This window comes from Mus caroli, chromosome 8 (genome assembly GCF_900094665.2).
Source record: "Mus caroli chromosome 8, CAROLI_EIJ_v1.1, whole genome shotgun sequence".
NCBI classification, from domain to species: domain Eukaryota; kingdom Metazoa; phylum Chordata; class Mammalia; order Rodentia; family Muridae; genus Mus; species Mus caroli.
In genome coordinates this window covers 10,081,299-10,098,700 of record NC_034577.1, presented here as the reverse complement: position 1 = coordinate 10,098,700, position 17,402 = coordinate 10,081,299, and the positions used below count along the sequence as shown (strand labels likewise).

At 47.0% G+C, this 17,402-nt stretch overlaps 1 protein-coding gene across 2 annotated transcripts in view; it reads left to right on the top strand.

Annotated features, from left to right (window-relative positions):
* Rasa3 (RAS p21 protein activator 3) overlaps window positions 1–17,402 on the top strand; it is a 108,408-nt gene that overhangs the window by 42,106 nt on the left and 48,900 nt on the right. For both annotated transcript variants that reach the window (XM_021170174.2, XM_029480822.1), the window contains exon 2: window positions 6,688–6,805. In XM_021170174.2, coding sequence (XP_021025833.1) covers window positions 6,688–6,805 — 118 coding nt within the window. The remainder of the gene's footprint in view (window positions 1–6,687; window positions 6,806–17,402) is intronic.

The following is a 17,402-nucleotide window of genomic DNA, read 5'->3' as shown; positions in this document are numbered from 1 at the left end:
CCCAGAAACCTAGAATATCCAAGATACAACTTCCAAAACACAAGAAAATCAAGAAAGAAGACCAACTCGTGGATACTTCCTTCCTCCCTAGAATAGGGAATTAAATATCCATGGAAGGAGTTGCAAAGACAAAGTTTGGAGCTAAGACGAAAGGATGGACCATCCAGAGACTGCCCCACCTGGGGGTCCATCCCATAATCAGTCACCAAACACAGACACTATTGCATACACCAGCAAGATTTTGCTGAAAGGACTCTGATATAGCTGTCTCTTGTGAGACTATGCCAGTGCAAGTCTCACAAGAGAAGTGGATGTTCACAGTCATCTACAGGATGGAACACAGGGCCCCCAATGTAGGAGCTAAAGAAAGTACCCAAGAGCTGAAGGGGTCTGCAACCCTATAGGTGGAATAACAATATGAACTAACCAGTACGCCCAGAGCTTGTGTCTCTAGCTGCATATGTAGCAGAAGATGGCCTAGTCGGCCATGATTGGGAAGAGAGGCCCCTTGGTCTTGCAAACTTTATATGCTTCAGTACAGGGGAATGCCAGGGCCAAGAAGTGGGAGTGAGTGGATAGGGGAACAGGGCGGAGGGAGGGTATAGGAGACTTTCGGGATAGCATTTGAAATGTAAATGAAGAAAATATCTAATAAATCGACACATATATATCACATTAACTGTCACAAAGAAAAAAATGGTATGACTTTATCAATAGATACAGAAAAGATCCTTGATAAAGTCCAACATTCCTTCTTGATGAAAAACCTTAAACAAAGAGTAGAAAGACAGTATAGTAAAGGCTCTTTGTTATAAGCCCATATAAACATTTTACTAAACAGGAGACCTCAAAGCAGTTACACTGAAATGGGCAACAAGGCAGGGGCATTCACTCGCTCCACTCTCGTCAGTGTATCTCCCATGTCTCAGCTAGTGTAATAAGACAAGAGAAAGGGTACAAGGGATTACAATGGGAAACAAAATTTATCTCTATTTGCAAACAATGTGATCCTGTACAGAAGAACAGAAAAGACTCCGCTGAGCTCTTGGAACTGGTGAACACTTCCAGTAGGGTAAAGATCACAAAATTAACACGCAAAAATCAGTAGCCCTTCTACATAATGATAACATATATGCTAAGAAGGAAATGTAAAAGGCAGTCCTATTCACAATAGCATTGCAAATGCCGAGGGATGAGCTTGACCACGGGTAAAAGGTCTTTACAACAAAACCCTTAAAGACACTAATGAACAAAGTTAAAGAAGACACAAGATACAAGGGCCGGCCTCCCGTGCTCATGGATTAGCAGAATTAACATTGTGAAGAATGGCTGTATTGCCAAAAGGAACCTATAGACTCAATTCAATCCCCATTGAAATGCCAGCGAGGGACTGGGAAGCTGACTCAGCAGTTCAGAGATTTGCTGTTTGATGATGGGGGACCAAAGGTCAGATCCTATCACCCATGGCTGTCCCTTACATGCCTATGCCTCCAGCTCTGAGAGAATAAGATACCTTCTTCTGGCCACTACATTTGTGCACACAGATTCGTTCAGCCACATGTGTGTAAACACACACACACACACACAGAGTTAAAACTCTCTTAAAATTCCCAATGACAATATTAACCAGAACTAGAAAAAAATGGCAAAGGTGCCAAAGATATATATTATAAAAAAGACAGCTCTTCACCAACCGTGCCAGGAAAACTGGAAATCTCTAGGTATAGAAGAATGAAGGTAGATCTCTCATCCTGTTAAAAAAACAAAAAACAAAAAAACAAAAAACAAAACCAAATGGGCCAAAGGTGATCACATAAGAACTGAAAATCTACAGCTTAACAGCTGTTATAGGAAACCACTTTAAGATCCAGGCATAGCCAGAGGCTTCCTGAGAAGGACTACGATGGCTTGTTAAGTAATGCCAAAAATTGATAAATGGAGTTGTGTGAAATTAAAGAGCATCTGCACAGCAAAACAATTATCAAAAGAAGAGTCAGCTATCAGAATAGGAAATAAAAATCTCCATAGGATAGAGATCTGATAAAAGATTAATATTTAGGATGTATAATGAATTAAAAACACACACCAGAAAACCAAACAGTCCAGCAAACTAATGGGCTAATGAAGAAGTGAGCACACGGCTCTCAAACCGCCCAGTACTAATGACTAGTAAACATGAAGAGATGTCCCCCAGCCATCAGGGAAACAAACCAAAACCACGTTGATACTTCACTCTACCACAGTCAGACTGCCTGTCACTCAGACAAGCAAATTCTGTCCGGGACACGGAGGAAAAGGAACCCTTATCACTGGCGATGGGCATAAAGGTTTGTCCAGGCTTTGTGGAGTTTCCCCCAACAAACTAAAATGAGAACCATCCTGTGATGCAGCTGTCCCACTCCTGAGCATTTAACTAAAGGATCATGGGTCACACTGCAGGGATGCCCTGCTCACATCCAGGTTCATTGCAGCACTGTCCTTAACTGTCAAGTCATGGGCTCAGCCTGAAGGTCCATCAGCAGTGAATGGATAAAGAGATTGCATGTATGCACAGTGGGATTTTATTCAGCCTTAAAGAAGAGTGAACTTCCATCAGGTGCTGGAAGATGGAGACCTTCACATTAAGTAAGACAGACAGAAAGATGGATGCTGTCTTAGTCAGTGTTCGGTTGCTGACACAATGACCACAGCAACTCCAATAAAGGAAAACATTTAATTGGGGCTAGCTCAGAGTCAGAGGTTCAGTCCATTACCATCATGGCAGGAATCATGGTGTCATGCAGGCAGAAGTAGCTGAGATTTCTACATCAGATCCATGGGCAGCAGGAGAGAGAGAAAGGCCCTGGCTTGAGCTTTTGAGACCTCAAATCCTGCCCCGAGTGACACACTTCTTCCAACAAGGACACATCGCCTAATCCTTTCAAACAGTGCCACTCCCTGATAAATGAGCATTCAAGTCTCTGAGCCTGTGGGTCATTCTTATCCAAACCTCCACAACTACCACCTTTTCTCTTATTTGTGGGTCCAACAGTATATTTTATTTTACTTTATTTTTAATCTGAGACCAGGTAGACTGTGTAGTTTCAGCTGTCCTGTAGCTATGCTGACCTGGCTGGCCTTGTACTTACAGAGATTGCTGCCTCCTGAATGCTAGGTGGGTGCTGAGACTAAAGGCTTGTGCCACCATGCCTGGCCCTGCGAGGATTCTGTGTGTGTGTGTGTGTGTGTGTGTGTGTGTGTGTGTGTGATAAAAACAGAAGGTAGATTGAGAGATTAAATAAGACTAATGGGAAGAGCAGAAGGGAGCACTAAGGAGAAAGGGTAAAACTGGGATGAATATCATATACATATAAATTATATACATATAATTTATATATATATAAATTGTCTTTATGAAAACCAATGCCATGCACAACAAATATACGCTATTTTTTTAGAAAGGAAAAGAAACCTATGTAGTTTGGCAGGAGATGAAGAAGGTACTGTAGACTCAGAAGGGTACTTGTAGCTTAGCTCAGCGTAGAAGCTGTGAACCTTGTTCTTGCCTGTGAATTCCTTGTGGGCCCCATGGATGATGTATGTAGTCTAAGGCCACCATGTCTTGGGAAGCCAGCAGAGCTTGGTCTCCTGAAGTGTGGAGGCTGGGCTCAGTGTTACCTCAAACATGTTGGCCATGTCTTGAGTCTACCCATGAAGAAGTGGACATTCTGGGAAAGCTGTGTTTCTTGGGTGAGGGTGACTGCAAGAAATATTCCTTATGGTTTTTCTCTGAACCACTATTGTCCATAATTGATTCCACAGTGGGCCTTTAACTCCAGGGTTCATTGGGCTTGGTGGTGAAGAACTGGAATCCAAGCTACTCAGGAGGCTAAAGTGGATGATCACAAACTCAAGGCTAGCATGCACAACTTACTTAGCAAGACTCTATCTCAAAAAAAAAAATCTAGGAATGGAGGTTAGTGGTAGAGTATTCACCTACTAGAGTGAAGCTCCCCCACAGACCCACATGAAAAAACTCCAAGATCTTTGAACTGGTCAGATTTAGAGCACAGTGTCTTGTCTTCTCAGGGAAGAGGTAACTGAGGCACCAAATAGACTCTATCCACCCACTGTTGAAACAGCTTCATGCATGTTAAGACCTGTGGGCAGCTCCAAGAGATAACATGTATTGATATAGGTCATCAGAAAGAAAATGCAATATAAAAAATATTGCTTGTTAGAAAAAAACTCTTGCTAACCTTCTTCATTTCATGTCTCAGAGAACAACCTTAATGAAAAGTTTAAAAGTGAGCTAGATGCTCTATGGACTTTTTAGTTGACCATTTTGTAAGTTGGTATATTTCTAGTTGAATTCTTTTTCTCAGAAAAGCTGAGGAGGATAAAATTTGAGGAGGGTAAGACTGGTGCTGTCCGACCCAGCCTTGAGTGTAGAGCTTTGCTGTGGCTTAGCTGATTGTGTTGCTTGTCAATACCAACATAAAGTGGTATTGAAAGGTGCCATTGTGTAACTTCATGTTTTGCTGGCTGTTTTTAGCACTGCTCCAGGGAAGACATGAACAAATATTTATTCACCTAATAGCTAACTGGCACTGATATCACCAAAATCCAACTTAAGTTTCCTGGGGTTACTTACAGGAGTATAGATGAGGAGTTATGTACAAGAGCAGGAACAACTCAAAGCAGCTGAGCCGACAAAACCCACCCAAGCGTGGGTGACAACTCACAAAAGCAAGAAACCTGAAGATTTTTGCAGGACTGGCAGTTCAACAACTGGAGACCTCTTTTAAGCAGACCTGGCTATTTAAATAATCTTGGGAGACTTGGTAGGGACTGTGTAATTCTGGTAAGTTTCAGGGACTTCCTGAGACTTTGAGTTAGTTTATTTCATGAGTCTTAAGGAGCATCTTTCCAGGATGGAAGCTTTAAACTTATAAGAAATTGCTATGCAACAGTAGAACCTTGGAAACTGAATCTTCAACCTCCCTTCTTCTCTTATGTTGATGTGATGGAATGGTGTCCTGTCTCTCTCTATTCCAGTGAACTGCCGTACGTGGACATCTGGTGCCAGGTTCCTTTAGAACCAGTACAACTCAGACAGTTTTAGAAGGCAAGGGGGTTTCAGAGGTATTTCTTCACCTGGCTGCGCTTAGATGGGTGCCAGTGTCTAGGATGGAAGCTCCTACTCGTGTTGTTCACCCTTAGACTGCGCCATGTCTAGAGCTGTTCTGTGCTTCTGACCCAAGAACTAATGGGTGTGTTTGGAAAAAAGCCTAGACTTATCTGTGGGCAGAGAGCTGCAGGATGACAAGAATGTTCTGCAGTGCATGCTGGCACTGGCTGTCTCAGAATCTCCTGCAATCTCCAAACACATTCAGAACTTTTGTAGGGCTTCTCAGAGGAAGAAGGGCCCGAGGTAGGGAAGCAGGGGCCATAGCAGGCTTCTCCTTCTAGACTTTTTCCCAACTGGCAAATCATAGTTGGAGTTTATAGTTTAATATTGTGAATGAAAAATGACTCCTTGTGGTTACAGCTATCTTGGCCATAATGAAACAATTAAACATAAAGAGCCACTTAACACACGAATGGACAAAATGTTTTCTGTGCAAACATGGGTTGGTATTTAGCCTTGAAAGAAAGAAAATCATAAATTGCTCTGCAGTCTTGGAGATTACAGGTTGAGACCGCGCGGATCCGTGGCTTTAGGACTCTGGGGAGATGGCCATGACACTGGTGACACTTACTGCTCATCTCATGGCCAGGAAGCAAAAGAGAGAGGGCAGACCAGAGTCCCACAACCCTTCAAGGGCACAATCTCAAAACCTATCCAAAGCCTCCCATCCCTAAAGGCTACACTGTTTCCCAGTAGTGCCACCCCAGGGACCAACCCTGTGTCCTATATGAGTCTTTGGGGACATTTGCATCTGTGCCACAGCATCCTGCAGTGTGGATGCAGGCTAAGTGAAGTAAGGTAGTCAAAGAAGATACTCATAGTTTCACAGGGGCAGCTGCTAGAGCTGTCAGAGGCAGAGCCTCAGCAACACAGACAGGAAGTAGAATGCTGGGAGCTGGGAGGTGCAGGAGACACAGGAGGGAGGCGTGGCAGGCCCTGCTGAAAGGGGAAGATGTCCAACATGAGATAAAGGGGACCATGGTGGGTGGAGGCATTGGCGCACCTATATTCTATATAGTATAGAATATAGCTTACCCTATATTCTATGCTTTGAGATGGCTACGGCACTGCATTCTGTGGGCCTTTTACCTTGATTAACGTTTTTATAAATGGAAGGGACCAATGTGGGAAAACACACACACAACAGTCTTCCATCCTAAGGCAGGGATTCTTGTTCCGCAATGGTGCCTGGATACACCAAGGGGAAAGGCAGACTTGGGGTGGTGTGTTCCCCTCATTTGCTCTAGAGGAAGATAGATGTGTGACAAACATGATTCTAAACAATGTTTTGACTTTTCAGAAGACCAAACCACACAAAGAGCGAGTGAGTGTGCAAGGTGAAGGCACAGGTCTGCTTGTGAAGTGACGGGTGACGGCGGTGCTGACTGTTGTGTGGTAGCTTTACAGTATATGTGACTACATATATGTGTGTGTGTGTGTGTGTGTGTGTGTGTGTGTGTGTGTGTGTGTGTTGAACAATCTGTGCTAAGCTGGTCCGTGTCTCATTGACTCTTTAGGTGAAGCCAAGAATCTTCCTTCCTACCCGGGGCCAAACAAGATGAGGGACTGCTACTGCACTGTGAACCTGGACCAGGAGGAGGTTTTCCGGACCAAAATTGTCGAGAAGTCACTCTGGTAATGTCCATTTCTCCTTTTTATTAGATTCTTACTTAATTGATTTTTACTTTTATTTATTTATTTGATTCTGAGTGCCAGGCTGCCCATGTGAGGTTTTCATGTGAAGAAGTACCCACTGGATTCGGGCTATAGTAGGCATCTCTGGCCTGATGTTCCTGCTCTCCAGGGCACTGAAGTATGAGAAACTCTTGAACCCACATCTTCCCCCTACCCCCCCCCCCCCGGACCTGAGAAGAACTTCTTGGGAAAGCTTGAAAATGAGGCTGGAGAGATGACTAAGCAGTTAGGAGCTGTCGCTGTTTCTGCAGAGGTCTTGGGTTTCATTACCCACAAAGTGGCTCACCACCATCCTCACCTTCAGTTCCAGGGAATGCCCCCTTTTCTGGCCTCTGCGGGAACTAGGCATGCACTGCATCTGTGTAGGCAAAACATCCATATCTGCAAAGTTCTCATTTCTTAAAAAGTCTGCATTAAGAGTTCAAGTGAGAATTTTAAGGGAGGAAATATGTGAAAGCTTCCTCTTCCTGCACCGTGTTTCTTTTTAAAAGTTTAAGAGACGCATGCTTGGTACACAGAGCTGTTAACTGAGGAGAAAGGTCCAGAAAGCCTTTATTGGCACATTTTGAGCAAGGGAGGGTCAGCCAAGGAGAATGAGAATATAACAGGACCTGTAACTCGTGTGCTTGAGGTCCAGGACAAGAGCTTTTGCCTTTAGCATGAATTGTTAGTGTGGATATCTGCCCCAGCATCCTGGGGCTCAGACCTTGCTTTGCCAATAAGCTCCCAGTCTAAGGAGAGTCTGAGCTGTGTCTAGGAGCATGTGGGGACAGGAAGTGACACTGTAGAGCCTTCAGCAGTGATCTGAGCGTAAGTGTAGAAATAGCAAGGAGGCTGTGTAGTTACTGTTGGAGCTAGTAAGGGAGCCAAGAATATCATCAAGGCAGGCGTGCCAGCCTCCCTTGCGGTTCTTCAAGATCAAAGGAGACAATCTGGAGCCAGGGACTCCACCTTTTGGGTTTAGAATTATGGGTTGTGTGGTCTCAAAACACTGCTCTGATTTTAAGAGCATTTTTAGCAGACGAATTATATCCTTGCTTAGTGGCAGCAAACAGCGTGTCTTGATGACTTAATGAGTTGAATTTTTGGAAAACCACTAATGTTGCCTGCCCCAAGGGAGGTGGATGGCGTATCCATTCTGTCTGCCTTGAAGCCACCCTGCCGAGGTCCCATGGTTACAGCTGTTTGTGTTGTTATTTATGCACACTTTAGATTTTTTTTTGTAAAGAAAAAAACAAAAATAAACCCTGAAAAATACTGTCAGGAGACAATTCTGCTGAAGAATGCTTGTGAGGTTGGTGAAATTGATTCTGGGATGGTAATTTTTTCTCTAGAAAAAAATGGTGTTGTGTTACCCTCCCGTCACCTGTGGCGGGGTGAATGAATGAATGGTGGTCAGAGGACAACTGGTGGGGACTGGTTTTCCCCTTCCACTCTGTGGGACCCAGTTTTGAACTCAAATGGTGAGGTTTGGGGAAAGTTCTTCCCTGCCCCCCCCCATCCCCCCGCCCCAGCCATCTTTCTGGTCCTGACTGGCTTTCTTAGTTGATTTCCTATCTTAGGTGTCAGTAGCAGTTGGGTAGGGGCTGGAAACAGTGCCCTACTTTTTCCAGTCGCCTAAGAAAACCTTTTCAGAGACTTCTACGTGGGTCAAGGAGGGACTTTTGACTTTGTTGTAGAATTCTCAGGCGAATCAGTATGAAGCAGGATTAGAACTTAGTAGAAAGAAGGGGGTTTTAACTTATGTGTCAGTGCTGACGTTGACAGAGACATACTTGGGGAAAGGGTAACATGTTCCTACCTGTAGTGTAGGCTTCCCAAGAGAGTCGTGTCAGAGTGGCTTTGCAATGTGTGTTTTTGGTGGCTTCTACAGTCGCATCTCAAAAGGTTGTGTCCTGAAGATGCTACTTCAGGGACGTATACAACGTAAGAGAAGTAATAAATTCAGACAGGTTTTGGTGACAACAATTTACTATATAGTTCCACTTAGCCCTGATAGAGGTGAACACAGATTCTTTTATTATAATCTCAATAACTAATATTAACTCTGAGATTACTCATTACAAATCACTCAGCATATATAAATATGTAGGTATGCATGCATACACGTATGTATGCACATATGTATCTACACTGCAGCAGAGCTCATGGGATTTCAAAAGTCTTGAGAACAGTGAAACTGATAAAAAGTAAAAATAACTCTTTATCGGTATAATAACAAGCCAGGGTGAAGCTCAGAGGGCTGGAGGAGAGTCAGGCTGCAAGATCAGATTTGAGCCTCAGGAATGAGGTGACAAGAAGGGAGTGCCTAGTCCAGGTGAGTGGACGTGGGGACAGATGGACTGTGCAGGCCCAGACTGGTGGACAGATGGACAGCAGTCCTAGTAGGCCATATCACCAGTGGTGATCAAGCCAAGACAGAGTTCCTGGGGAGATTAGAAAGTCTCTCAGTGCTTGATGCGCACCAGGGGTCAGGTGATTGCTCCTGGGGTCACCACCATGCTTGGCGTTCTCACCTTCGTGGGAGGGGCTTGCATCCTTCCATGGTCTGATGTATCCAGTAAGTCCTTGCACCCTGTTTTCCTGATAAGATTTTTAATGTGACTGTGTGCCCCTACAGTCCCAATTCACTGGTAAATTTACTTGGTGGTGCCCTTTCTACTCAAAGTTTGTCACTATGCAAATGTTCTTATTTGAGATATCTCTATAAGAAAGAAATATCGTCTCTCTTTTTGCAAAGTTTTAATGATCCTGGAACTTTTGGTTCTCATCTAGTGAGAGACTTCAGTCAGACTCTGGGGTGAGGGGCTCTTTTCCCTTCCCATCCTGCTTTAGGCGGCTGATGGAATATGCCAGCTGAGGGGTGGCTCCTGTCTCTATTTGTTGTTCAAATTGGTAGTCCCAGAAGAGAGCACAGGCAGAACTGGCAGGAGCTTCAGGTATGGGTCTGTGTGGCTACTTCACGTGTAGCCGAGCAGTCCTCCTTACATTAGCAGGCCTTCAGACTGGCACCCGAAGCCCCGCACTGGGCCACATATGTATGACAGTAGCTTTTGGAAGAAGTGAGCTGTAGCAGGTGCTGCTCGTGTGCTGCTCGACCTGATGCTGTGTCCCCATCTGTGGTCTGAAAGCCACAGTCATGTGATCTAGGTCAGCATTGGGTCAGCATCCACCATGTGGAGGGCAATGATGTGCCCACCAAAGCAAAACCAGTCATCTCTGTCAGTCTGAAAGAACTTCCCTAAATAAAGATCCAAGGAGTGCGAGCTAAGGGGGCCAGGTGTACAAAGCAAGCCTGCTTGCGGGTGTGTGTGTGTGTGTGTGTGTGTGTGTGTGTGTGTGTATGAAGGGATGGCTGGAGTGATAAAACTACGGAGTCAGGGTGACAGATGGGGACACACTGCAGGAGGACAGAAGGCTAGGAAGGACATTTTTTTTTTAAAGTAGCATCTGTTGGAATGAATAGTGTGACAACCTCAGTGGACAATTTGGTGAATGAATTAAGTTGCTTGTAGACATCGCTGAAGAGGAAACTGAAGTTTGAAATTGGAGGAAATGGGAAGTGCAAGCAGTTTAGAGAAGTGGGGGCTGGCGCTTACAACCGGGGCCCAGCTCACTGGGGAACACAGCAGCCAGACCTGAAAGGCCTCAGTACCTACTCTGGTTCTGGCACGGCCTTGTTGGAGGGGGCGGGACCCAGCAGCTGATGTGAGGCAAGAGATGGGAGGAGGGGCAGATCCAGTGGCCCCTGAGATGGTGCTGAGTAGCCGGAGCAGAGCAAGTAGGGCCCACCGGTCCAGACTGAGACCTATAGCTAGCTCCCACCCTTCCTATAGCATGGCTGCGGCCCCACAGACCAACGAACAGTTTTCCTGGCATCCATCTGAAGGAACAGATCCTTCATGGCTTCCCAGTGCCCTCCAGCATCAGCATCACCCTGTAGATTAGATATAGATTTGGCAGCAGCGTTGTTGCAGGAACTGAAGACTCACATAACTGCAAGTCTGAACAGGAACACATGGAAGAGTGTTCTGACTGTGCACACACAGCCTGGCAGGGCTGGGGTGAGCCGCAGAACCATCAGTTCATGCTCACACGACTGAGCCAGTGATGCCGACACCCCGCTGCACCCTCCCTCCAAGCCCTCCCTAATGAGAGTAACATTGTCGAAGGTTATGTCCCACCTGGTTATGTCCTCATCCTGTAAACAAAAGGTCTTAGTTACTGCTTTATTGCTGTGAAGGAAGAGACACGCGACCAAGGCGACTCCGCTAACAGATAGCATTTATAGTTTCAGAGGGTTTGTCTATTACTATCATGGTGGGAAGTCCACAGGCAGCAGGCAGAGGGGGAGAGAGAAGGAGAGGGAGGGGGAGGGGAAGGGGGAGGAGGAGAGGAAGAGGGAGGGGTGCTTTTGAAACCTCAAAACCCAGTGACACATTTCCTCTAAGGAGGCCACACCTCCTAATCCTTCTCAAACAGCCTCACTCGCTGGTGACTAGGCACTCAAACTTTTGAGTCCATGGGAGCCATTCTTATGCAGACCTCCACACAACCCTTCCTCCCTCCTGACCTAGGCAAGTCTTCTCCATGAGAATACCCACTACCTCCCCTCTCATTTACTTAAGTGCTCAGGACCCAAGTCTGAATGGCTGAAGAGCAGCCCAGGGCCATATCTGAAGGCAGCTCAGGGCTGCCACTTTGAAAATTCCCAGAATGCTCTGCACCAGAAAGAAATAACTAGAAGGAAGGAGGGGCTTGTAGAGGGAGTTACTGTCGGAGCAGTAAAGGAGTGCGTTGCTGTCACACAGAACAGCCATTTCAAAAGGACGAGCCCTCTCAAAGCCACAAGAAAATTCTGCCAGGAGGGGTACCTTCCTGGAGTTGGTCTACAGCTGGAAGCACTGGCTGGGAGCAGTAGCTACTCAGGGCAGTTACAGTTGTAGCTATAGTGCCGGCAGCTCTGGCTGTAGGGGTGAGGTGTCCAGGGTGGGGTGCCAGGAAGTTAAGAAAGGCTACTGAGTAGCAGGGATCTGTGACCCAGAAGTCTTGGTGACAGTAACAGCAGATGCTCATGGAGACTCTGGAGAGTGGGAGACAGGGTTGCACCCGGCGTAGGAAGGCCTTTGCCAGCCGTGCCTTCCCGCTTCTGGGTCTTCTTGATTGTGGAGAAGGGTTGTGCACATAAACACTATCCTGTGTTAAGGAAGTGACTGTTTTTCTTGATCTTGAAATGGTTTAGGTCTGTGGTATCCTGAAGGGAGTTACTCTCTTTAAAAAGCCAATTAATTATTCGTGAGAGCCATGAAACGACTGGTGCCTTTCCACAATTTTGGCTGTGCCATCTCTCCAAGGGTCTGGCCCACTTGGAAGTTCTTGGGTCTTTTAGACAGAGCCTAAGAATTCCCTGCCTTTATAATGACCTCAAGGGAATTCTCCAGGCCCAGGGTGGGCCTTTAACACCTCAGAAGGCCACTGTGCATTCCCATGTGGGTGTGGCCACCCAATCTACAACACTTTTGGCTAGTTTGTCCCCAACTCCTGTAGGCACATTTTCCTAGCCAGGAGCACACCTGTGTCAAAATGTGGGGTTCCTTCTGCACCGTGGACAGCAGCTGACTGGGAACATCAGTTTGTTTCTGTGTCACAAACTCTCTGAGCAGCTCCCACACTCCTCTTTCTAGTCATCCAGGCCATGTTGAGGCTCAACAGCATGTGTCACTGATCAGCGTGTGTCACTGATCAGCATGTGTCGCTGATGGGGACCTCCTGGTCCCCAGGAAGCTGCAGGGAGGAACTGTGGGGAGATGGACCCAACACTGACCCCCCTTTCTCTGTCCTGGGCACCCCTGTTCTTTTGGAAAACTGTGGAGAGCATCTCCAAGGACTGCAGTTCCCTCCTATGCCCTTGTCCGCTCCTTATGTCATTGGCTTGAAACATTTCAGTCCCACAGCTGGCCTGGTGTCTGACTTTGTGGGTTTTCCTAGGAATTGTGTTGTGACAGCATCAAGTTCCCATGGACTTGTGGCTTATGCGGGCACCAGGGGAGTCTAAGAAAAAAGGCATGGGAACGAGAGGCTTGCTTTATCCCAATACCTGCCTGATGCCCAAGACTGCAGGTGACACAGGTGGCACGTGCTTCCCAGTCCTAGAAGACAGGTCCGGGCAGGAACCCAGCTCACATTTCCCATCCTCCGGCCTCATGCCATGAGTCGTGAGCCACCCCATCTGTTCTTCTCACCAGGTCTGTGTTTAGTTTGAAAATGAGCAGATCTGTGTGCCAGAGTTTCAAGATAAACAATCCCAGCCCCGTGTCTTGACTACATGTAGGTACCCTGCAGCCAGTGTGCTGCAGGCTTCCTGCCAAAACCCTGGGGTGTCAGGCGCCAGGCAGGAAGTTAGCCTGGTATAGAAAAGCTCCATGACCTGGCCTCAGGGTTACTCTGTTCCCAGAATCCTCTGCGGATGTGTGAATGGTCTGAGAACCCCCAGTGAGGGTTTTCCATTTCTTACTGGATGACATCGTAGTTGGTGTTCTGTCTCTGGCGCTCTCACTCCCCTTTCTCTCTGGACTGTTCTGGTAGCAGTTCCCCAGTTTGTCAGGCTCAGCACCAGTGAATTCCCTGTCATCCTGGCACCTTTGATGCCAGTTCCCAGGAGCTTTAAGAATCCCAGTTCAGGGGACTTAAGAGGTAGATTTGGGGGGAAACAGAGAGGCTTCCCTCGGACCTGAGCCCCTCTGTTACCTCAGGTCTTCCTGGAACTGACTGCTGCCCTCACAGGACCCTTCTGTGCCCCACAGCTGGGGACACTGGATATACTGTTGGCTTTAATGAAAGTTTAACGTAGCTTTTAATTAGTGATTAGCCCAGTGCCTATTTCATAGCTGAACACAGCCTGGAGTCTTCATAGAGAGCTGTTTCCAGCCCTTGGGGCTACCACCAGCTTAGAGCCTGAGAGTCACATGGCTTCTGCCCTAGGTCCTCTTGGAGACTGGCCTCCTCAGACTGGGACATGAGGCCAGGCCTGTGGAGATGCTGATTCCTTTACTCTTCCTCACAGTCCTGCCCCTCCTCTCAAGTCCCCATCCCAAGCTCCCCATCAGAGGTTGGGAAATAGGTCCAGGAACTTGCTCCAGGCAGGGCACTGGGGACCCAGCTCTATCATTTCACATGACCAGTGTCGCTTGTCACGAGGTGCACACGGCAAGCAGCAAACAGCTGGGATGGGGTGGGGCGGCATCGATGTCGGGAAATGACTCAAGGAGGACTTGGTGGTTTCTCTGCAGGTCCCGGCGAGGCTTCTGTGCACCCTGTGCCCAGTCCTATGGGCATGGGGATAGGAGGGGGAGGCTGGGGGGCCTGTGAGAGAAAAGATTCAGAGGGCTCATGGAGGAGGGGCTGGGGAGAAAGTGGGGAAGGAGAAATTAGGGAAAGGAGGAGTTTTGAGACGGTTCCTGCCAGAGGCCGCACTGAGAAATAATGGCCCCTTGTCAGTTTTTCTTTTTCTTGATGAAAGTTCCTTGATTCTGTGAAACTCCTTTGAGCTCTGGCTTCATCCTTTTTGATGAGGTAAAAAGACAGTGTGTCTGTCATTCTGGTGGCCTCGGGGCAGAAGTTGCCGGCTAGATTAATTTCTTCTTGTCAAACAGCAAGAGAAGAGAGAGGGGCCCAGCCCTTCCCTGGGGGTCTTTTCTTTATTGGGAAAGAGGTTTCTGGAGCCCTTGGGCTGGAATGGGGGCTTCCTGGCTTGCAGTCCATGCCTCTCCTGCCACTGGCTGTGGCCTGGACAAAGGCAGCCTGTGTGGACACAACTGTGGCTAAGCAGTGCCTGGGAAGGGAAGCACTCTCACTGTGGGCCCCTTTGAGGGACACAGAAAGGAGGCTTTGTCCACGGGGAGGCTGTGGGAGGGGGTGCTAGAAGACCATCCTTCCCCGGGTTTAGCCTGCTTCCTTTTTCCTTTGAAAATCTGTTTTAAACTCTGATGCCCAGGAAGGGACACAAGCTGACTCCCATTGATGGGAGAATCCAGTGCACAGGGTGGATTGGTCCTGGAGCTGCATGCCTAGTTCTTCCTGCTCCTAGCCTGGTCCTTAACATCTGACCCAGGAGGAAACTTAGCATGCAACAGCTCATCACAGCCTGGGTGTCTCTGCCTCACCCGGAGGTCCTTGCTGGGAGCACTCCTGCAGGTCTCTGTCATAGGCACTACGTTATTACAGTTGGGGCAGCCATGGCTCCGGACATAAGAGGTCCTGTTGATGAAGCTGTTCAGAGCTGGGGGTGGAGCGTCTCACATTAGCCACTCATAAATCCACAGAGGCATCTCAAATGCATCTGTAACTTAAACATTTTAAATTAAATAGTCTCTTAATTTCTTTTTAACTACTATCAATTGAGCAGATTTATTTTCGATGTTCGGAGATGAATATGTGCAGGGTCAGAGCCACACTACTGTGTGAGCAGACTCTTAACTGGGTTGGGGTGAGCTGGCTTCGTGAGGTGTGAGCCAGCTCATGCTCTCGGCCTCCAGAGCTTTAGAGCATCCTGCACCAACAATCCGATCTACTGAGTGTCCACTGCGACACTGCTTCTTGTTGTGAACGTTGGGGAAAGCTAGTGGTAAGGGAATCTGGTGGTTGTGTCGGTGGCCAGGGGACACTTGGCCACTGGTGGTGTGTTTGCTTCTCCTGAAACTGGCTATAGGCTAAGGAAAATTGGGTGCTAAGGAAAAGTGAGCTGTGTCAGAATGTGGACAGAGTTCCCACTTTCCCTTTAAGACCCACCTGTAACCATTTCCATGTTTTGTCTGAATATATTTAAGGCAAAGTGTTCTAGGAGGGCTTACCCCAGAATGTTAATTCTAGCTTCCAGTTGTCTGACATGTGGCTGTATTTTTGTTCTAAAAGTAGTTTTATTGACATATGTAATTGACAGCATTCCATATCACTCAGTGTTTTAAAATTGTAACTCTGTGGCTTTGGAGGCTTGTCCAGCCATCTCCACAGTCACTTTTCCAAAAGGTGGTTCTGTCACTGTCACCTTATGCCTCACGCTGTCTGGCTCCCCAGGCCTCTCAGCTGTGGACGTCTCCTCATCTGGTGTTCACCTGCCTCTATCTCCTGAGTGCTAAGATTAAAAGCATGCACTACCATAATAGACCAGGCCTTAGAAAGAAATGTTTTTTTTATTAGATATTTTCTTTATTTACATGTTTTTAACAGTGTATCCTCAGTAGATTTTCATCCTTTTTTAAATTTTATTTTTAATTTATCTTTATTTCTCATTTTAAAAAAATGATAGTTTTTAATGTTTATTAAAAATGGAAGGAAATATTTGTTCCTATGAATGTCTCCTGTTTTCAGAAGTGCCCCCAAATTCAGAGTATATAAAGGAGTGAAACATGGGAATTCTACAAATTTGCACATAAATTTGCATATCGTGAATCAATTTGTCACCCCCCAAAAATGCTTTCCTGGCTAAGTGCTGACTTTGAAGAGTGGGTTTGCTGACCTGTGAGGCCTGAGGGTTGCATCTGGCCCAGTTTGGCTTCAGTCCCTATCATTCAGCCTAGAGTCCCTGCTCCCCACACTGTGATCTGCCTCTCAGCCAGAGCTGAGACTGGGCCACCTTTCTTGTGCCCAGTGACTGTGGCATGCTACATGCAGAGGCCTCTGTGTTTCTCTCAGAGATATCCAGCACTCGCTGAGGAGAGCGCTGGTGCAGGTCTCACACCACCTTTGGCAAAGACCAAAGAATTGAGGGCCATGCTCTGTGACAGGAAACTTACTGCAGGATTTATAGCTGGTAAGCTCATGTCCACTGGTTCTCTGTTTGTGGAGCAGAGGCAGGGTTGTGGTGTTGGGCCACGTCTAACGCACAGTTCATCCCACCAGTAGCCCAAGCGAGCCTCCGTTTCCTGCTCCACAGATGAGCCTGAGAGCTTTCTCAGGTGCTCACCTGAAGGGACAAGGCAGTGGGCTCTCCTGTGTGCCCATGGCTTCTACGCTCTCTGTTGAATCTGGTGGCCACAGGTCACATGTGGCTATTGAGCAGCCAGGAACTGAATTCTAAATGTAACAACTGGAACCACTTGAGACTTAGTGTTAGCAGCATGTCAGTTGCTTTTACAGACTATCTGACCTACCTGGGGTGGACTGTAAAGAGTGGGTAGTGTCCCCAGGCAGCAGAGGTGTCATGATGGGACAAATGGTGCGTGGTATATATGTGGGAATCCATGTGTGTGGTCTGTGCCTCTAGCCAGGGCTCTATCATGGCCTTATCTAACCAACCTACCTACCTACCTTCCTTCCTTCCTTCCTTCCTTCTCTCCTTCCTTCCTCCCAACCTTCTAACCTTTGTCATTGCCTTGCTATGTAGCCCAGGTTGGCCTGGTACTGATAACCCCCCAAGTAGCAGGGATTACAGGCAAAAGTCACAATACCCATCATTTTTTATCCATTCCTGATCATAGCCAAAAGGCCCCGCATCTAAACACCATAGTTAGATTGCATTCTTCTTTTTTTTTTTTTTTTT